The 22,477-nt window shown below is 33.3% G+C and overlaps 3 protein-coding genes across 4 annotated transcripts; 1 reads left to right on the plus strand and 2 right to left on the minus strand.

The window, feature by feature from the left end:
• Positions 1 to 5,810: 5,810 nt before the first annotated feature.
• On the plus strand, positions 5,811 to 8,960 carry PG11 (polygalacturonase precursor). The gene is given in 9 exon segments (NM_001250595.2): positions 5,811 to 6,162; positions 6,274 to 6,399; positions 6,509 to 6,676; positions 6,787 to 6,813; positions 6,921 to 7,128; positions 7,249 to 7,330; positions 7,450 to 7,558; positions 8,278 to 8,394; positions 8,535 to 8,960. Coding segments are annotated over 9 exon segments (1,323 nt in total). The 5' UTR covers positions 5,811 to 5,898; the 3' UTR covers positions 8,757 to 8,960.
• Positions 8,961 to 9,628: 668 nt separating this feature from the next.
• On the minus strand, positions 9,629 to 11,740 carry LOC100777983 (probable aquaporin TIP5-1). Its single transcript, XM_041007313.1, is given in 4 exon segments — positions 9,629 to 10,227; positions 10,230 to 10,239; positions 10,602 to 10,855; positions 11,599 to 11,740. Coding segments are annotated over 4 exon segments (735 nt in total). The 3' UTR covers positions 9,629 to 9,898.
• Positions 11,741 to 14,042: 2,302 nt separating this feature from the next.
• LOC100781340 (NO-associated protein 1, chloroplastic/mitochondrial) lies at positions 14,043 to 19,685 on the minus strand. Of its 2 annotated transcripts, none has more exons than XM_014764399.3 (13): positions 19,208 to 19,685; positions 18,937 to 19,122; positions 18,286 to 18,372; positions 18,088 to 18,167; positions 17,744 to 17,825; positions 17,416 to 17,436; positions 16,965 to 17,010; positions 16,067 to 16,185; positions 15,862 to 15,975; positions 15,679 to 15,783; positions 15,483 to 15,572; positions 14,671 to 14,780; positions 14,043 to 14,480 (listed from the first exon to the last, which is right to left on the minus strand). In XM_014764399.3, the coding sequence occupies exons 1-13, from the start codon at positions 19,577 to 19,579 to the stop codon at positions 14,231 to 14,233; spliced, it is 1,662 nt and encodes a 553-aa protein (XP_014619885.1). In that variant the 5' UTR covers positions 19,580 to 19,685; the 3' UTR covers positions 14,043 to 14,230. The 2 variants fall into 2 exon arrangements, with proteins under 2 accessions (XP_014619885.1, XP_003539951.1); XM_003539903.5 differs by having other exon boundaries at positions 14,659 to 14,780; positions 19,208 to 19,684.
• Positions 19,686 to 22,477: the final 2,792 nt, after the last annotated feature.

Below are 22,477 nucleotides of genomic sequence, written 5' to 3' on the forward strand. Positions count from 1 at the left end.
ATGAAATAAAAAAAGCAGTAAATATTATTTGAGAGCAAGATTGCTGGGGTACATGCAAGGTGTGAGTCGTCAGCCAAAGTTATGGACTCAGGTAACATGATCTCTAATATTACTCTCCGTGAAATTTCTCAAGTAAAAGAAAATAAAATGTTGCATTTAAAAGGAAAAAGAAGGAAAGAAAAAGGTTTTAATTACTCACCAAAATAGTGCATGCAAGTGACAAATCCTATGAACTAGTTTTGTGATTGCGTTAGGCTAACGATAAAAGGGTCATAAGAAATTTTACTCCTCTTTGTTTGCTATCTTTGAGGTACCAAAAGGGTGTTTAACCCCTAAATGTATAGTAATTAATTTTTGTTCTATAATAATAGGTTGACAGTACCAGCAGGGGTGTGCGTGTGCAAGGGATGAACTGGGATGATGACGAGCGCATACGCCTAATCAATCTTCTTAATGAATGTGTCAAGCTTACTGAATTAGGCAACTTCAATGCTGCAGATGTTGCATTCTACCATCTCTCTCACCTTGCTTCCCCTGATGGTGATTCAATGCAACGCGTTGCCACTTGTTTCATTGAGGCACTAGCCTATTGCCAAGTGGCCAAAAATTTGCGTGGTGTACCCAAAGTTCTCCATTTGGTAAAAACACTATCAACTCCTGAACAACAATTAGTCAAGAAGCTATTCTTTGATTTCTACCCCTTCATAAAGATAGCACACACCATCACAAATCAGACCATTATTGAAGCCTGCAAGGGGAAACAGCCATTAATGTCCTTGATCTCAGTCCATCTAATAATGCTCTTCAGTGGACTAATCTCATCAAGTGTTTAAAACCAAGCACACCAACATGTCCGAAAATTACTATCACAGCCATACATGAGAAGAAGGAGGTGTTAGAGAAAATGGGGTTGCATCTTGGAGTTGAAGCTCAAAGGTTGCTTTTCCCTTTCCAATTCAATCCTGTTGTAAGCAGTTTGGAGAACCTTGACCCTGAGACATTGCCTATCAAGAAAGGTGAGCCTCTTGCTATTAGTTCTGTGCTTCAGCTTCACTCTCTTCTTGCCAGTGATGATGACGATGAGATGGCCAAAATGTAGAGATGATTGATCCATATTTAGTTAGCGCAACTTGATTGCAAGTAAGTCCATTTTTGTAAAAAATCTTGAGTATTACATAACTTTTGGGCCAAACAGAAATTTTGCTGGCCAATAAATGACTGAGCTGCTGAACCAATGGCATACCATCACCAACATCATATGGGGGGTTACGAGGATTGTAAATTCTAACCTTTGAATACTTTGTTTTAGAATAAAAATTTTAAACAGTAAATATGTGAAAAAATTGCCTATCCATCAAATTACTACATGAAGTGCAGTGCAGCAGCTTAATAGCATGTTTGGACACGAACGCGTTAACAGAACCGTACGTGATTTTTCACGTCTGGATAAAATCTATTCGTTATAGCTTTTATATCTTGTATGCGATTGACGTAATTTCTTCCCTTTCTCACGTATTTTCAAATAGACCCTAAATATAACTATATAAAAAAAACTGCATCTCATTTGAGAAAGTTTATTCCATGCTACACATTGATCTACTACTAGGTGATTTTCTGTAAGATAATATTCTCATGTCGCAGCAATAATAAGTTGAGTAGGTTGCGATTAAAATTTTAAATATATATATATATTTTTATCCAATTCAACCATCCAAACAAATATACTTTACATAATTACATTAGATACCCTTGTTGCTTTGTCAACATTTTCTTTGGTTTTTCCGCAACAGATTGTGCCATCTACCTACCTAACTCATATACCCACAAACGAATATACATGACTTAGATAAATTTCATTTTATTTGTTTTCATCTAAATCCCCACCTATGTTCATGTTTTCTCTGTTTCAGTTGCCAGAATATATGTTTCACGGTAAACGACTGCATTATTTATTGGGTTATGGGGTGCACTTGGGTAAACCAGGTTTTGAATTGGATTGCGTCCACATACCAAATTTGGAACCAAACCAACCTAACTTGTGAACTAACGAGAAGGGCAGGTGCAATTGCAAGATATAAGAAAAGCTTACTGAATGTGACATTACCATTAGTGGTTATGGGCTTAGTGTGGTAGCTTCTTCTTGGAGACTTATAAATGATCCCGTCCCGTGCCCCATATATACCTATCTATGTTATGTATGCTTCTTCGGTTTTCTATTTCCACAGCACATTACGGCAAGTTTTCACTCGTAAATCACATGCAATCCCACCTCATGTTGCCACAATAAAATATTGTCTTCCCTTCTTCCAAAACTCCTCTGCTTCATAGGATTTAGCTATTTGTTGGTTTTGTGGAGGAAATTATAAAAAACAGAGGAGAGAAGAGAGACAATATGTATGTAGAGGAAATAGAATTATTCTATTCTAATTCAAATTGTTCTCAACAGCGATACAATAAATAGCAAAAGATAAACTAATTAGATAACAAGATATTAGCAAAACAAAATATTAAAACTAACTTGCTCCTTAAAGATAAGAATCACTTATTGACTAGGCTAATCCATTAAAACTATCTTACTCCTAAAATATAGGAAATCAACTTATCTACTAAATCCTATCTTAAAAACTGAAAAATAAAATATTATGCAGTTACAAAAGTATATCTTCAACACTTCTCCTTGCTTTTGGAACTGCAAACTCTAATTCTTTGAGTTCAAGTTTGTTGATAGGTAGTGACTTTGTAAACATGTCAGTCAGTTGATCTTTAGACTTACAATAAATTAAGTTCATTTCACCACTTTGTTGCATCTTTATCAAATAATAGAACTTGATGTTGAAATGTTTAGCAATGGCTACTTGATTGTCAACAAAAATTCTAGTTTTGTTCTTTTGAAAAAATAGAATGTTTGGCCTTGTTGTAGTGAGATACATTAGACATCCAATTAAGTTCCCATAATATCCTTCATCAATGTTATCAACACCTTCTTCCTTGTTGAACTTCACCTTTTGATTCATTGGTGTGCTAACAGATTTGCATTCCTCCATTTGAAACTTCTTCAAATTTTCTTTTGCATATTTCCTTTTTTCATGTTTAGCATTCTTTCAAGATGACAATGACCAAGTCTCTTGTGCTTGAATTCCGTGGGTGTGACTTGAGTGAAATAGGTTGTATGCTCCTCCTCTACTGGATCAAATGAGAAGCTTTTACCTTTCATTTTAACCCTTAGAACTTCCCGGCCAAAATTGTCATAGATAAAGCAATGTTGATGTTCAAAGGACACTTTAAATCCCTTTTTAATCAACTGACCTACACTTAGCAAGTTTTTGCCAATGTTAGGTACATAAAGAACATCTAATATTAATTTGATACCTGAACACGTTGAAATTGCAACAGTTCCTTTTCCTTTTACAGGAATATAGCCACCATTCCCAATTCTGACCTTTGAGACATTAGTTGGCTTCAAATTCTTGAATAGAGTCTTATCATATGTCATGTGGTTCGTACAACCACTATCAATCAACCAACTTTCACTTGATTCACTACTCAAGAAGCATGTGGCCACAAACAGTTGGTCCTCTTCTTCTTGATTAGCAATCTAAGCTCCCTCATCATGGTGATTTTTGTTGGCGCAGATCACCGCTTCATGCCCTATCTGGTTGCACTTGTTACATTTTGCATCTGGTCTCCTCCAACATCTGAAAGGTGCATGACCTTTTTTGCCACAATGCTGACAAGGTGGATAATTTTTCTTTTTATCCTTACCTTGGTTGTTTGCACTGTTTTCGTTGCTTGCTAGTTGATTCTTCTTGAAAAAATCATTTTTTCTTTCATCAACTTCATGATGTTTGGCGGGCAAAGCACCTTCGACAACACGATCTTGCCTCATCAACCTTCGCTGCTCTTGAGGTTGCAGGGCATGCAGCACTTCTGCCAATGTGATTTTCGACAGATCCTTTGTGTTCTCCAATGAAGCTATAGATGCTTCATACCTCTCTGGCACCGTTACCAAAATTTTCTCTACAATTCTCGAATCAGCAAAATCACTTCCCAACAACTTTATCTTGTTGGCAATACCTAACAATTTGTTTGAGTATTCTTTGATTGTCTCTGACTCTTGCATCCTTTGAAGCTCAAATTCCCTCCTTAAATTCAGCACTTGCATGCTTCGTATTCTATCATCTTCAGCGTATTCCTCTTTCAGATAATCCCAAATTGCTTTGGGTGATTTAAGAGTCATGATTCTGATGAATATCATTTGTGAAACACCAGTGAACAAACATGACCTCGCCTTTGCCTTCTTCATCTTTCTTTCCTTGTGATTTTTAATTTGGGACATGGTGGGATTTTCATGCAGCGGATATATTTCATAATCCTCTTCCACAGCATCCCATAAATCCAAAGACTCCATGTAGGATTGCATTTTCACTTCCCAAAGATCATAATTCTCTCCATCAAAGATTGGAAGAGTTATGTGGGAAAAGCTTGTTTCACCTTCCATGGTAGAGGTCCCGTAAGAATAAGGCTCTGATACCAATTGTTGGTTTTGTGGAGGAAATTATAAAAAACAGAGGAGAGAAGAAAGACAATACGTATGCAGAGAAAATAGAATTATTCTATTCTAATTCAAATTGTTTTTAGCAGCGATACAATAAATAGCAAAAGATAAACTAATTAGATAACAAGATATTAGCAAAACAGAATATTAAAACTAACTTGCTCCTTGAAGATAAGAATCACTTATTGACTAAGCTAATAAATTAAAACTGTCTTACTCCTAAAATATAGGAAATCAACTTATTTACTAAATCTTATCTTAAAAACTGAAAAATAAAATATTATGCAGTTACAAAAGTATATCTTCAACACTATTGCTTAAAGTTAAAAAGTCAAAGACCCCAATAAAAATTGGATTAAGAGGTAGTTGTTCCTTATAAGGGGAAGCATTCAACACTTACTCTGAGTGGACAGTTACCAATTCCGTATGTATTTTAAATTAAACCAGTGGCTGCATGTGGTGTGCAGGGAAAAGTAATGCTAATTAACTAATTGATTCTGGTTACAATTTTCTCCGAAAAAATACAATTTCACATTGGTATAGAAATATAAGTTGAGTTTAATGATAATGTAATAATAATATAAAGCAATATTACGTTTTCGTTCAAACTCGTATCACTATTGATATTGATATTATTTCTTAAGTAATTATCATAAAAGTCAATAAATTTATCATATATAATATGTTATAATTAAATGATGGCATAGAAACATTTTAAATTAATGCATACCTATTTTTCATATAAATTAAAATATAACATATGAATATTTAGGAAAAAAATTCTTATGTAAAAGATAGAAAATGATCAAATTATTTTTTATATAAAGGACCAAAGATAATATTATTTTAAAAATAATCTATTAATATCTTATCATATTTAATATTGATAGAAGGACTTCAAATATTGATTAAAATAATTAAAGAAAATATTTTTTATTAAATAAATAAAATATTGATTTAATTTGATATAAAAAATTATAAATCTATATATATATACACACACAATTGTTGAATTTTCAAGAATGGGAAAGAATTGATTGCCCCATTGCAATACTTGAATAAATGTACCCAAATAGTTAGTCGCAGTTAATACTAGTAGTACCTATGCTGCTATGCATTATCCAATCCTCTAGACTCAATGAAAAACATTCTCTAATTAATTAGTGCACTTTGCTTCTAACTCACGATTGATTCCCTCTCTAGAAAAGTAGCTCCAATTTTTCTATAAGTACACACCACTTGCTCGTCATTTGGCAATTACCACGAAATTTCTCTATCAGACTTCCAACTTTTGCCCTTCATTCAGCTTGTTCTTTTTCTCAAAAATTAAGTGAAACATCCAAATGTCTCCACAAACGCCAACTATCCCACTTTTCATTGTCCTCGCTTCATTAGTCTTATGTAATGGCTATTACTTAGAGGAATCATTTTATAAAACAAATGCTAAACACTACCCTGTGCATGATGGGAGATTGATCAAGACAAAACACGAGCATTTTGGTCTAATAACAAGGGCTAATAGAGCTAGCCATCTTACTTCTAGGCCTCGTGGAACAGTTAGTGTTGATGACTTTGGAGCCAAAGCAGATGGAAGTGATGACAGCGAGGTAAGATATCATGTTATCAATAAAAAAGAGAAGATTTTTATGTGTCAATTTAGTCCATTCTCAATCTCTTTCACTTTTCTTTTCTTTTTAACTATTCTTCTTGTTCTTCAGGCATTTGGGAAGGCATGGAATGAAGCATGTTCTAGAGGGGCTATCCTTGTGGTACCTGAAAATAGGATCTATCGTCTTAAGCCAATAATATTTTCTGGTCCATGTCGACCCAACACTGCCTTTATGGTGAGATACATGTTCATAAGTAATGCCTCGTGAGAAATTAGTTAATTCCACCTTCCATATTCACGATCAATTCATTGTAATTCTTCTATTTCCTAATTCAACATGTAAGCTCTATGGAACAATCGAGGCATGGTCTCAAATGTCGGCATACCAAGAAGATAGACAACATTGGATTGTGTTTGATAGTGTTTCAAATTTCAGAGTTGGTGGTGGTGGCACATTCAATGGCAAAGGGAAAAAGTGGTGGCAAAGCTCCTGCAAAGTCAACACTAACCTTGTAAGTCATTGAATACTTACATTCATTTATAATGCGTTTCGTTATTGTAATTATAATTTATGAATACTTACATTCATTACTTTCCTCTCCTTGCGTTGATTCACTTGCAGCCATGCAACGACGGACCAAGACCAAAAGTAAGATAATATTCTTTATACCATAAAGTTTTACATGGAGATGTTGGGTGTTCTGTTCTGTTTCCCTAACTCTCTTTTACTTTTTCTTGGAATTTTTTGTTACATAGGCCGTGACTTTCTATCAATGCAACAATTTGAAAGTGACAAACCTGAGGTTTAAAGATGCACCGCAAATGCATGTGGTCTTTGAAGGATGCTTCAATGTTATTGTTTCGAATCTCGTCATCAGAGCACCAGGTGACAGCCCCAACACTGATGGAATTCATGTCGCAGACACACAAAATATTGTCATAAGTAACAGTGACATTGGGACAGGTAAGGACCACAAAATGAAAAAAATAAAATAAAATATATATATCTGTATATATGTATATGCAAAATGAAAATTTGGATTTAGTCAAACGTTTTAATATTTTGCAATTTTTTTTATGGAAGGTGATGATTGTATTTCAATAATAAGCGGGTCCCAAAACGTAAGAGCCACAGATATTACCTGCGGACCTGGACATGGAATAAGGTTTTATCACTTTTATGATTACATAAATATATATTACACCACATACAAGTTGCAGTTTTATTTGGATCAATTTTACATTATTGGCTAAATTTTTACTTAATATTTTTATTTTTTTTTAGCATTGGAAGCTTGGGAGCAGATAACTCGGAAGCTGAAGTCTCTAATGTGGTAGTGAACAGAGCAACCTTAACAGGAACGACTAATGGAGTGAGAATAAAGACTTGGCAGGTAAAAGTTGGTCTTGTGATTTGAAATTTAGGCTGTTAGGCACTTCACAACTTCTGATGACAGTTGAAGGAATAGAGACAATGGATGTTTAGAAAATTGGAATAAAAAAGAGGAATTTCAACTTATCCCTAATTTTTGTTCTGCCTTTACCTAAGTAAGTTTAAAAACCTTTTGGAATAAGTTATTTAAAATTCACTCCAGTGAACACAAATTGCCAAATTTTAGGCACAAAACCGATCAGACAAGCAATAACATGGAGAAGTTGACGAATGATAGAAGAGTTGGAACTTGCGTGAGAAAAATAGTGCACCAAGGTTGACAAATTTCCACTTTGTTGGTTCTTGTCCTCTTGACCACCCTTTTAAAAAACTGGCCCTCTGACAAGTTTTTTCCAAAGTACTTTTTTCTTCTAATTGGATCAAAGCTGACCTCAATCATGGTTTATTATGAATTTTTCATATTTTTTTATTACATTTCATTTACTCTCTTTTTATATATATATATTCCTCTTCCCAAGCATTAAATATTTTCCATATTTTACAGAGACATTCTTCATTTTTGTATACATTGAGCGCAATACGGTGGTGGACGCACTAAAAGCTTGAAAGATTATTCGTTTAAACCACACACATCATTACGTGGGAAAATTTCTATTTATTGCAAGATAGGTGTGATTTTGTTGTGATACCTCATCATATTTTTTGTTTGTCTCAACGCAGGGAGGTTCTGGTTATGCAAGGAACATTAAATTTTTGAACATAGCGATGCAAAATGTGACAAATCCCATAATCATAGATCAATACTACTGTGATCAATCGAAGCCATGCCAAGAGCAGGTGACCAAGTTCACAACTTTCATGACCATTAAAATCCAAAGAGAGAAACTTTCTTTCCTAGCAGTATATTATTAAAAGAAATGGTAATCAATCATATTATCTTAAGTCATAACCATGTTTGATGAACTGGCACCATGCAGGACTCAGCTGTGCAATTAAGCAATGTGTTGTACCAAAACATAAAAGGAACAAGTGCCTCAGAAGTGGCTATCAAATTTGACTGCAGCCGAGCCGTCCCTTGCAGACAAATTTACGTTCAGGATGTGATTTTAGAACCCCAAGGCCATGGTGGCACCATTGCTACATGTGAACATGTTAGTTATGTCAACAGAGGAAAGTTTTTTCCTCAATGCACTCCATGAAAACACAAACTGAAAAAGCTAGTGGTTCAATAATTTCAAGTGTGGGTATATGGGTAGGTATAATTGACGACTAGCTCGGCTGACTTTTTTGGCAGCTGCTATTTGTAACGATAGTTTTGCAATGAATAGTGGGGGAAGTAAGTCAAAATGATAAAGAATGTAACAATATAATAAAGATGAAAGCGATGTCTAATGTTATAGCCATATCAACTACTACCGGTTATCTTTACATGAGAGTTCATTTTTGTTTTCAACTACCTTAACTAACTTCAACTAGTTTCCATTTCAATGTGAAAAAACTGTTGACTTTAAGGATGTTAACAATTCCTATTTCTGCTTCCTTGGAAATAGGTTGGGTAAGTCTCACAGTATTATGATTCAACTATAAGTATGAAGATGTGTAAATTTAATTTGATTAAGATCGGATTTAGGTAAGAAGAAATAGAGTTGGTCTGAAGTTTGGGTAAAACAAAATCATTACAAAGTATTTTAACTCGTCTAACTATTCATTATTTAATTAATTGGCACACATTAGTTTACATAAGAAAAAAAAATTCATTTACATATTCTTTTAAATTGGTATGTACGGACAGTGTATAAATATTTTGTACATCTTCCTCAAATTACTAATCATCAGGTATCTCGTTTAAAGGATAATTTGTAATGAGGATGTAAAAAGAATTACATTGCTAAGAGCAGTCATTCCTACATTTCTTAGGCTCACATGCAGGACAATCCTTGTCAATAAGTAATTTGAGGAAGATGTTTAAAATAAAAGAAAAATAATGAAATTTTCACAACAATTTTTATGATGATGAAAGATATACAAGGAAAGAAAGAAAAATAGAAGACTTATTAATGTAATTGAAATATAAAAGAAAATTATAAAGACTATAGTACAAATGGAGTAAATATAACTATTCATGTTAAAAATACATTAGGAATTAGCAAGAACAAACTGCTACATAGGTGAAAGTGTTATCCTACACTAATACAAGCCCATGTCAGATTTTCCATAACACTTCCTAGCATAACATGGGATAAGTTTAACAAGTCTTCGGTCACGATACTATAATAAAGCTATTAAGAAATACAAAATGTTCAACACTAGTAGGATTTAATTTATTGCATAACACTAGAGTTTACACCCCAATTCCTTGAATTGAATCTGTGGGTTGAGATCGGAACAGCACATTGTCATAAAGAAGGCCAGCTATTGTAGCACCAATCAAGGGTCCAACCCAATACACTGCTTGGTTCCTGAAACTGCCTGCAATGGCAGCCGAGCCAAAAGCACATGCAGGGTTCATTGAGCCGCCGGAGAATGGAGCTGTGGCCAAGACACTTGCCCCAGCCATTAAGCCAACTACAAGTATGCCAGTGGAACTCATTGGACCATGCCTAGGGTCCCTGGCTGCATACACTCTGTACACCAAAACAAATGTCAGAATACCCTCTAACACCTATGCTATGTTGGAACATGCTGAAAATACATAAACAAAACCAAAGAGAGTTAATAACATGGACATGTCACACAAGTCATAACACATACGATGACAACGACAGAGAAAATAGGTTATACAATGTAAATTAATTTTACATGTATCATCAAGTAAGTTGTTAACTTTTATAATAATTATCTTAAAAGTTAAATTTAACGATAATTTTTAATTGATTGACTGTGTAAAAGTTCATACTGCAAATGCATAACCATTCAATTGATATACAAATGCCATTTTGGTAAGGATTATGTTCAATGTCGTAATTGCAAAGACTGAGAAAAAATATAAAAATTGAAATGAAGATTGATTTATGTTAGGAAAAAAAGAATGTGGAAAACATTACCATTCCAACAACAATTACCCTTAGAACAAGGCAAGCCATAACAGAGGCTCTGAGTTGAGCAACCTAGTAAAAGAGAGCGGTTGGTACACTAACGTGGCCTCCCACTGCCGCCATTGCAAAGGTCACAGCCGGATTCACGTTTCCACCTGAGATGTCCCATGCGATATAAAGAACAGAAGACAAAGCAAATGCGCTTGCAATGCCAACCACAACCAAACTTGTTGGGTTCAGTGAAGCATCAGCCATCAACTTCCCTGTCATTTCTCCAACACCAATTATTGCATGAACTTCTTATTGAATTTCAAATGGCTTACACTCTCCGAGCAATGAACATTGTAAACAACATGCTGAAATTCTGGTAACCAATTTCACACTATATGCGGCAAATTATTTTATCCTTTATTTGTAAGAAGATAACTTATTAGACAAAATTCTCCATGAAAACAAGAAAGAGGCATGCATTTTTCTTATTACAACCCCATCACTATTCGAAAAAGAAAAAAGAAAAAAGAAACAATAACAACTAAATGAAATTAAATGGCAAAACAGAATGCCAGGGAAATAATTAGGTTCGTAAGGACTTGCAACTTAAAAACTATCTGATTATATATATGTAAGTTATGATTATACATATTGATTTGCATTAAAAACGAGAACTACCCTCGCGTTTCTCTGATTTTCATTGATTACTAGTTATCTACCGAGGATATAGAAACGCAAACTTGTCTAATATAACCTGAATCCTTTTCATGCGTAACATGTGCCAAAAAAGAAAAACATAAATAACCCCCATAATGGCTTTGGAAATTGATCTAATTCCATTTTTTCTTCTGTTTCGAAAATCCTTGTTTTTCTTCATGGTTATGATTATACATCAATTTTATGTTGAAAAGGCAAGAAAGAACAAGAATATGCACGTGTACTAATTATCTGGTAACGAAAAGAAACATAACTTTGCAGAGAATATGCATGGAACTCGGAAGTTAAGGGTACTCACGTGAGGGCATTCCAGCGCCAACGACAAGAAAGACATAGAAGAAAGTGGAGATAAAGTCAGAGAGAAAAGAGCGAAGTGCATTGCGGGTGACAGATTCATGAAAACGGGAAGTGACAGTGACAGTGACAGAAGATGGAGCCATTGTCGTGATTGTAGCAAAGCTAGAGAGGGAGACACAGAAATGAATTACAAGTCCGTAGGATACGTACGTTACATAAATAAGCAGTTGGAGATGCTTCTTCAGATGCATACAGTTTCCTAAACGATGTTAATGTAGCATTTCAAAACAAAAACTAACTATAACCGCCAACCCATGTGGCGGCTTATCTAGGATCAATTTTTTAATTTTAAAGTTTAATTCACTATTCTTTCAATATTAATTTTTTAAAATAAAATTTTCCATTTCCATTACACTCTTTTCAGCATCAACATTTTCTAAAATTGTCCAATTTGTTTTCGAATCAAATAATTATAAAAACTACTGAGGTTGCTGTACAAAAAGAAAAAGAAAAAGAAAAGAAATTACTCAGTTTCCTTGTAATAACTGAATTAAAAACAAAAGATAACATTTTTTTATAAATAACTGAATTAAAAACAAAGATATAGTTTTTTTATTTTAAAATAAATTACTGAATTAAAAAATTATAACCCTAGTATTTTCAATTTGACCTCAAGTAAAATAATATCAAAATCCAAATTCCTGCCACAATCAAATTTTTTACAAGATCCGATATAGAATTTAAGAGACAGAAATACAACAAAACAACAGAGAAAGTAATGAGATACATTACTTTGATGATATATAAAACAAATGAAAAAAAAAAGTGAGAAACAAAAAATCTGTGAAGATCACTTTTTTTTTTTTGTTCTGCTCAAGTACTTGGACAGATGGTGGCAGCAAAGAGATCAAAGTAAAAATAATTAGTTAGACAATGTAGTTCAATGGATGAAGCTTTTAAAATTTTAAAAGAATGCACTACGAGAAAGAACAAATTGGGCACATGATAGTCACATATTAGTTATGCAATGCTCCTCCTAGAAAGAACAGTAGAAACTAAATTAAGTAAAAAAATTATCAAATAAAAATCAAGAAAAAAATCCAATTTCAAATGCCAATTTAGAGTGGCAATGCATTTACTGTCAGTAATAGAATTTATGGCATCTGACGAAGATTGATGCACTGCATTATTTTTATACGCAGATGGCTTACTGGTATCATGTTCATCGGCAGCACTCCCTTCATGCAATGTGGCTCCATCAAACAAAATTAAGGAATTTATATTACTAATAAAAGAGGATTATTTGATAGTAAAAATACAGAATGAGAAAGTATTCTAACATTATATAAAATGAAGAGAAACATGAATACCTGCAATACATTCATGTCCTACGGAAGAATTTAAGAAAAAAATAAAAGTGAAATTAAGGAAGATGTCCTATCAATCTTCACTACATCAATGGTCATCGTTCTATTTTTACTCTCACCAAGAACATGCTAACTTGCAGCGCATCTGAAAAAGTAACAGATAATCAACCAAAGCACACACATAATCTAAATATGTAATATTATTAGCAAGAAAAAAACAATGAAGAAGGAAGCGTCGTCAGCAAGAAATTAAGAAAAAGAGAGTTTTACATAAAGAAAAGAAAAAGAGGGTGAGTGAGAGAAGAGAACAGTTCCACGCAAAGAATGAAACGTATTGTCATGCGTACTGGTAGTTATAGAGTTTTTAGAAACTGGTGGGTTTTTTTATTTAAGAATTAAAATCTTGAAAGTCGTCGGCAGAAGAATTTGTAACTGAATGTTAACCCGCAATCACTGTAAAGCACTTGAAGTTGTGTACATGAGCAATTGAAGAAAAGGATATTAACGGATAATTTCTCGATTAATTTAGAGAAAAAATCAACCAAGTAAAAATGAACACCAAAAAAATATTTTCTTTATATATTTGTATAGATTAAGACATATCTTTATTAATATGCCATGTTAAAATATCAATTCTACAGTAACTTGATTCCCATCTTATAAACATGTGCTACCTGTTGCCTAACCTATTTGTATCAAATTTTTAAAATAACAATACGAAAATAATCAAGTAGTTTTTATTTCCATATATTTTAAAAAAAAAATTATTACATTAATAATGATATATAAAAATTATGTATAATTGCAGTAGTAAAAATGTTGTATAATAGAAACTTTTAATTTAATGATAAATTTTGAAATAAAATTACAGTCAAAAGTTAATCCCTCGCAAAAGTTATATATATATATATATATAAACTGGCATAGAAAAGTCATTAACAATCGAATCCCTTTGCTGAAACTGGCGCATTTAAGGATTCATTCATGGTAGCAAGAGTGAAATTTTACATGAGAAAATTTATGAAGAATCTAAACATTTCATACTCTACGCAGCTCACATTGAGAGAAAATGGTAAAATACTAAAATGTCATCTCTTTGCTCTCTTTAAATTTCCCTCCTTTTGAAGGGATGTCATCGTTGTACAACTTGAAAACTGATCACATTAATAATACATGGAAAATGGGTCGGTCGGAGAAGTCAGAAATGAAAATGCAACCCCCTTCTCTCTCTCTCCAAGTAGTAATAATACATACAACACACAGAATTTAAAAGTACCATTTTGGTCTCATTTCCTCTTGTTTCTCTGTTAATTCTACATACTGGTACCACTCTGCTCCAGCCTTGCCTACTGGTATTGGTGACCTCACAAAAATCTCAACAGCCTTGGGGACGTGCACAGCCAAAATCAATTCCCCAGCAGTCTCTACCGGTTTTGGTTGTGAGATTTTGAGTGACCGACTAACTGGCTCAACAGTAAACCATCCTAGACCTGATATAGCTATATCACAAGCTGGTCTGCCCAAATAGAAAAACAAGAAATTTCATATTTAACTATTTATTCATAAATGTTAACATTTTTGGTTGAAATGACTCATCAATCAACACAGAATGAGCTAAACAAGGTTTCAGAATTCGAATGCCAAAATAAATTGTAAAACCTTTTACATCTAAAAGTATCTATAACAGAACTAACTTGGGATCATAACTGTCCACATCTTCAAATTTAATTTGCAATTTTCGTTCTGATTCAAGTCCTTTCCAGTTCTCAGCATTTTCTCCTCCACTTGGTGGGGTCAGCAGAACTCCAAGTTCTGTCTGAGACAATAAAGAATAACACCCTCATTAAGGTTTGGGGTAGTAAGATCCTTAAATTTACAAGTGTGACAAAATACAAATTTTTGTTGACATGAAGAGATAAGTGGAGAAAAATATTCATAGATCAACAATCAAAATTAATAGATCTATCATATGACAATATCTGTGCATATCGCTACCACACTTCTCATATAGAAAGAGAATAGAGAATAAAGGACCAAAGTTGCCCACGACAAACAAAGATAAAGTCAGTTTGCAAGAGGCAAAGCAGTGAAAAAAGAGAGAATCCAGAGTCTAATGCAACTCCGCATATACACAACTAGAAGTAATTATAAATTCCACCTAAGTATGTTGACGCAGGCTATATAATATTATTGAAGTGAAATAGGTTCTTCACCCCTAATTAGGCAACAAAACATATGAAACCATAGCAGCAGTAGCACCAAATACTGTTCTTTTGTTCAGGTATCATGTTCTAGTAAACAGAAGCAAAAAATCTACAACCTGATGGCAGTAAACCCATCATAAAATGGCATTCTCAATTTTTTTTATTACATGAGAAAAAAAAGCAACATTGTTTTTCCAATGATTCTTAGAATCGAACATAAACTTAGTTTCTCAACTTTGCAAGCACAAACAGCTCAAGTGTTTTGTGAACTACAGTTTAGGCCAGATGTAAGCAACATTATTGAGTCACAATACCTGATAAAATTCAACTGCTTGCTCTGTGGGTACCATATGAATTGGTATTCTCTTGGGTCCATAAAATGTCAAACAAGTTTCTGGGAGAACCTGAAATTATCAGGACTGATGGCATTATTTAGACAAGGAATAGGGATTGAATTCTAATAAATTGTCCTATGACAAGATGTAAAATTTGGAAGTATATAATAAAAACCTTCAAGACATCAATTCTAACAAGACCTCCCCAAAATATTGAAAATGCATTCAAGCCATTCACTATGGTGGAAGCTCCTTCCTCTACTGAAGATAATATAGAACTCTAGCAATAACAATGACAATGAAGTTAGCATTACTTATGACGGTAAAATGTCCTAAAACAGTTTTGAAAAGAACATACTGGGAAAGACAGGCCCCTCAGTCGGCTTTGTGGAGCAAGGATGGGTAGATCTTCAGAATGAACAACTGCAGTTTGCCTATGGTAGAGATGAACTCCAGGAGTGTCGTACAATTTCTGCATGAGTAATGAAAAAATAAACAAATTAATACATATACAGCAGCCACTGGATCATTTATTTGAATTAATTTCTATCAGAATAACATACCCCTCCTCCTAGGAAAGCATTAATTTGAATTGGCCCTAAGGTAGTTCCAGGAACTGCAGATTGTATTGGTTTGTATCTTTGTGCAGATGCAGCCACTGGATCATTTATAGCCATTGTTTCTGACAACAAATATTAAAAAGTCAAGATGGAGAAAAGGCATACCTGAAAACTTGGAATTGCCTAAATGATAGTCAAAACAAGAGATAATTAAGGAAAACAATTTAATAATAAAGTTCAACAGAGTTCCATTTGAGCTATGCAAAAAGTGATTTGACAGCAGAAAGCCAAAGAAATTTTTTTTATAAAGGCTGCTGTATATCATATGAACAATACAAGCCTACACTGTCAGTGGGCTTCCAGCACAACTGCTTCAATTCCATGTTCCCTGAATTCCGGCAAGTTGGGTAAGGGGGAACTCGGTTTGTCGTCTTTACCGGCAAATAGGCTCCAGCAACTGGTCACCGATAAGAGGCCGGTGGGTTGTCAGAATCAGATGGCTGGACAACTGTTAGATGAGGTTGCAGTTATCATATATAGCTGATTATTCTTGTGTGGCATTTACATCATGTTCGTTCTTGTATTTATAGGTATAAGTAGTTTTGTTCTGGCCTTCCAAGGGTCTGGTACTCTGGTTCCATGTCCCCCCTTGGTTCTTTGTTGTTTTCTCTTTTCAGTTATGGATTGAATGGGGCATGTTCAGCATCGAAAGAATGAAAGTGTTCAAGCACAATGCAAACTATGACCATAAAAGCAGAAACTAATACCAACTTCTGTACAAGACAACACAGGAATTCAACATATAAAAGCAATATATATTTAGCACTCACAGCAATTTTCAATCATAGAAAACAAACAAGCCAAGTCCTAATATTTAGGATTGCATGGAAATATAACTTACTTAGTAAAGCATTGATGAAAGCAGATTTCCCAACATTAGCTGAACCCTGAAATATAAAAATTGTATTTGATTGATTTCCTAGGCGAACTGATGAATTTAGGAGCTTAATGACTAGAGGAAAAATATTTTTATACACAAACAAATACACAATCAAGAAAATGTAAGATTTGTGTTATATGTGAAAACGAGACAATAAATGCTAAAGCTACCTGTCTTCCAAGCGTGGGAACTGAAATTTAGACTAGTACATATTTTACATTAGGAAAAGAAAAATAAGAAATAAGTGCAATTTAAAATCTGGATCCTTCAATTACATGCAAATAAGAGCCAAGGCTATCACGAGCACAGGAATTCCATTGACAATTCAATAAAAACATTATTGTAGGAACATCAGCTTGTTTGTCAATCATCATCTGCTTAAGCATATAAAACTTCCAATTCAGAGACTTACCAGAATGTAAACATCTCGTCCCTACACATAAAAAGAAAAAAAAAAAAAAGGAATTTCAGTAGAGAGAAAAATAAGAAAAAAGTTAACAGTAACATGTGAATTGAACTCTATAATTTACTTTAAAGGCAAAATGATTTTCAAGTATCAACATCAGTCATAAGTGTCATAACATTTGCAGTACAAATTCAACACCTTTATATATATGGATAACAAAGTGTATGCCATCTCAGATGTAAAATTAAACAGCAACGTATCAACAACTTTCTTCCCAAAAGAAACTTTTAAATCAGCTAAAAAGAAAAATGTAACCCATGACAGAGAAAAGAACCTTCTTCTCTTTCTGGATTTCCGATATCACTCCAGTTATTCCAACCAATGATTTGGAACTGGTCAGATGGACACTGAGAACACTGCAATGAATATCAGAATTTAAAATTAGATAAGTTAAAATTTTCAACTTAGGTTATAAAGTTTTCCTCAGTAACACATAATAATAAAAGTAAAAGAAGATGGATTGGATTTTATCCTAAAGCAATGCTTAACACCAAATGTATGCAATTTTGCAAATGCCTTCTCATTGTTAACTTTGAATGCTATATAATTGAACAAGACACCACTTAGTAAACTTAAAGTTAATAATTAATAAATAATTATTGTAAAGAAGATACCTACTTTAGCTTCTTTCTCATAGTAGCCTCTACAACCCAATCCCCAACACAATGAAGATCAGTATCTCTAGGAAGGAGATCAACCTACAAAGAAGACATTCTGTTAAATGTGAAAAGCACATATTTGTAAATTCAAATCCTATCATACATCTACTAAAAAAATCATATTTAAAACAAGAATAAGCTGCATGAATATTATTACCTTAGTCACCACCAATATTATTGGATTAGAACCAGCAAGATCTCGCACACGAGACAAAAAACTGCCATTGAAGTCAACAATATCAACCTAGAAGTGGTTACTTCAACAAGTTAGATGAAGAAGCTCTATTCCTTTCATTCATTATCTTTGATTAGAAATAAACAAAAGACACTTTAACTACAGCAGAATCTATGAAATCTTTTATGATAATTGAAATGTCTCAGGTGACAAATTTTTTCACTGAATAAAATGAGAGCATGGTTTTAGTTTTTACCTTCAAATTGTTAGCATAGTCTTAATTATTTATCAAATTCAAAGCATCCAAAGTCGAGTCAGATTTTCAGGTAATTTCCATCCTTACAATTGATAATGTTCTCCTTATTGCACTATATGCTTTGAGCTTCTATTTTTCACAAAATAAACTGAATGTAACTTAAAGAGATGTCAGAAATTTCACTAAGAACCCATTCAATTGAATTATTCCTTATAGCAAAAATTCTAAAACACCTAAGCTAAATACAAATGCAAAAGCCAAAAGGATTTCACCACGGAACCCATTCAATATCCTAATTCTACACGTAATCAGTTCACATTTCTTAAGTCATTTATTCAGATTCATTTAAAGAGAAAATGTTGCAGCGGTTGATTTACCAATTTGACGATTAGAGCTTTCTCGTGACGCAGGTGAGACAACTTTTCTCGAAGCTCTTCAGCAGTGACGAATAATTTACCGCCAGGATATCCTCCGTGCCCTCCAACGGCAGTTATCATCTTGCCATGAGACAAAAGCCGGCACCGCCTACACAGAACGGTTCGAAGCTGGTGGTGTTTCTTCTTCTGCAACACAGGCAAGCACGCAATCAGCGTTTCGAAATTCAGCAAAAATGATGCTTCCAAAATTCAACCTATATTGACACAATACCAATTCATAGGTTTCGGGATCAACGTAGCCAGGGGCATCGGCATCGGAAGTGTGTAACGGAGCGCCGCAGCCGTAGCAAGAAGCGACGGCTCTAGAAGCTTTTATAGCATTGTCTTTCTTCTTTCTCTTCTTCTTGTTTTCTTTGAGAATGATCTTAGCATCTTCGAAGGACTGCTGGCGTTCGAGGAACTTCTCGCCGGGAGAAGGAGCGGCGGCGCCGGTGCCTTCCGAATCGGCGGCGAGCAAACGCGATTTCTGAGAGCGAGGGAACTCGCAGAGAATGAGGGAAGGCTTGGTGGTGAGGAATTGCGGGAATTTGGTGTTGGGAAGAGAAAGAGGTGAGAGGAAAGTGGATAGGGTTTTAAGCGCCATTGTTTTGTTGCTGAGGTTTTGCTTTGCCGGGAAATCACGTAGAAACAAAATAATACTGTTGCGAAATGGAAACGAAACGAATTGCCGTTTAATGCAGCATGCTTTTTTCGGGTCCGACTCACTGTTTCTGCCAAGATGGCCCAAACCCCCCATGGTCCATTTATATTTACACATCAAATATCAGCCTTTATATTATTAATTTATTTTTTAAATATGCCTTTTCTCTTTTGATATAAATTTTTATTTTTATTTGAATTTTTAGTTTTACTTATTCTCACTGTGATTTTATAGTTTTATTTTAGTTTAATCTTAATTAAAAATGTACATTCAAATAATAAAACTAATATTTTAAACATAACTTTTAAGATGATTATTATAAAACTCAATAAATTTAATTGATTACATTATTTATGCATTCTAGTGAAAACAGTTTAAATGAATTTTCTCATATTTTAAATAGTATAAAACAGTTTAAATGAATGTCATTGTTTTACCCCTCAAGACTAAAATCTTTTTTCAACTCACATTTACAAAAGATTGATGTTTTTTAAATGGAAAGAAGGGGAATAACCAGTTTGTTAAACATTTTAAGATCAAACTATCAAAATTAAGATGTCTAGTTCAATTAATTAAGTAATCATTATGAATTGTTATAAACATTTTGTACCGTATAATTTTTATGAATAAAAAAAATTAAAGGATCAAAATAAAACCTTACATCAAGGGTAATGGTTAAATATATCTCCTTAAATTTCTAAACACACCCTCTTTGCATATTTGTTTTGTTTTTCTCAAAATTATCCTTTTCGGCAACTACTTGTGGAATTTACTTTCCCAAAAAAAGATGACCCTAGCAATTGTGATTGAATTTTACTTTGTGTAGAGTTTAACTGAAGGGAAGTTTTATGGTTTTTTAACCGGCAAGGAAGCTTTATCGTGGTAAACGCAAATACAAATACAGCCTAAATATCACGTTGTAAAAAGAAACACTGTTATTCTTGCTTATTTTGTTGATGCTAGATAACTTAAAGGAGTGTTTATTTTAACTTCGGGCATCACTTATAAGGACCTTATATACAACGAGAATTGTGTACAACTTGAAAGTTGGAATCTCTTCTGTAAATTACAAATCAGTCACAATTGTATATCGAACCAAACTACTATAACAAGTTACATACACAAAAGCCAAGGACAAAGCTTCAAACAATAATTTACCAGCTGTATAATACTGAATTAATGATGCATGGGAGGGGAACTTGATAAGTAAATCAGGCAATTCATCCGGGAAGGCTCAGCTTCAAGGTTTAGTTTTTGTTTAACGATCATAACTTAAAAGAAGGGACGTATCCAGAGTATCCAAGAAAGAGAGAAATTAAGGTAAATAAATTTTGACATACACCATTATAAAGTAGTCTCGTGTAAATTGTTGGATACAGGGTTTGTCACCTTTGCTAAAATAAGTACAATTAAACTGAAGTAAAAATTGAGGATTTGAAACCATTTTTTCGGACTTTCAGTCACATCTCGCATCACACGGGCATGTATATGCATCATTTCTTTCTGAATTTTGCCAAACACTTTTTTTTAATAGATGATAAGAGTAGAGACGTTTTTCTTTTTGTCACTGACGATAAATGGGTCCAGAATTTCTGTTATACCATGATGATGTGTGCAGGTTCAGAATTCCATCTCATTTTTCTCTGTTCCATTCCATGTAAAACTTTCCTTCACGGAATAAAAAAAGGGACTGGCAAACGTATAGCTTGGCAAGGAAATACGATTCTATTACAAACCTGAGTTATAATACAATTGAAATTTCAACTATTTTGTTATTAAACTTCTTAAAAACCAATGGTGGTTGACTGGCTGGTTTTTTCTTTTATTTTCCTTGACTACTTACAATGATAGCAATTATCTATAATTTCATATAATTTATTTATTAGTTTTTTGCCACTAGTACAATCTTAGGAAGAGTACAATATTAATGATTTATGGTATCATCCCAAACTCCCACGTTTCTTAAGCTAAGATATTGTTATTTTGATTTATTTCACCGTTAGAGACCAAATCTTCGTGGAAAGCAAAGTTTCTTAAACAGAAGATCTGAATTGTTAAGGTAATTTCTATAATGACACAAGTGATAATATTAATATCATTATAATTCAAATCAATATAAATTTTACATAATTAATTAATTGAATAGATTCTTTGTTTTTTTAATTTATTTTAAAATGCAATTTGTTTTGCAAACAATATTAGGTATTAAAATATTTAGAAGTCAGTTTTAAATTAATATCATTAATTAAATTTTGTTTTTTACAAATATAATAGCAGAAAATATGTTGGTGGTTTTCTAAAACTCCCTTAAGAATCTTACATATAACAATTTTGTTAAATTTATATTAAATGTATTAGGGCGTGGTAGATGTTACTTGTTCACACTTGGGTGAACATTAAAGTCTAAGCATTAGTATTTATTTTTTTGTATTTGTTAAATATTTATCTTTTTTTATCGAGTGAAATAGAAGATAAATACTAAGAAATTTACAATAATTCACACGTTACTTAACCAACTGAGTTAAATTCTCTTAATTTAAATGCTAAATATTAAAAAATATGAAAACTCAAATTGCATAATTAAAAAAAGTGAGATTAAGATTGAGCGAGTATTGCAGTATAAAAAAAAATGAGCGAGTATAATTTGGTATCACTCTATTGTTATGTTAGTATATTCATGCCCCCATTAGTACATTCACATCAACACTCCATTGCCATCTTAGCATTTTTGTTGAATATAAATTATCAAGTTAATATATCACAAAAAAATAACATAATTAAAATTATGTGAATATCTAATTCACAAAATTAAAATGATATGGAAAAGTAAGCATATCACTA

Source organism: Glycine max, chromosome 12 (genome assembly GCF_000004515.6).
Source record: "Glycine max cultivar Williams 82 chromosome 12, Glycine_max_v4.0, whole genome shotgun sequence".
NCBI lineage: Eukaryota > Viridiplantae > Streptophyta > Magnoliopsida > Fabales > Fabaceae > Glycine > Glycine max.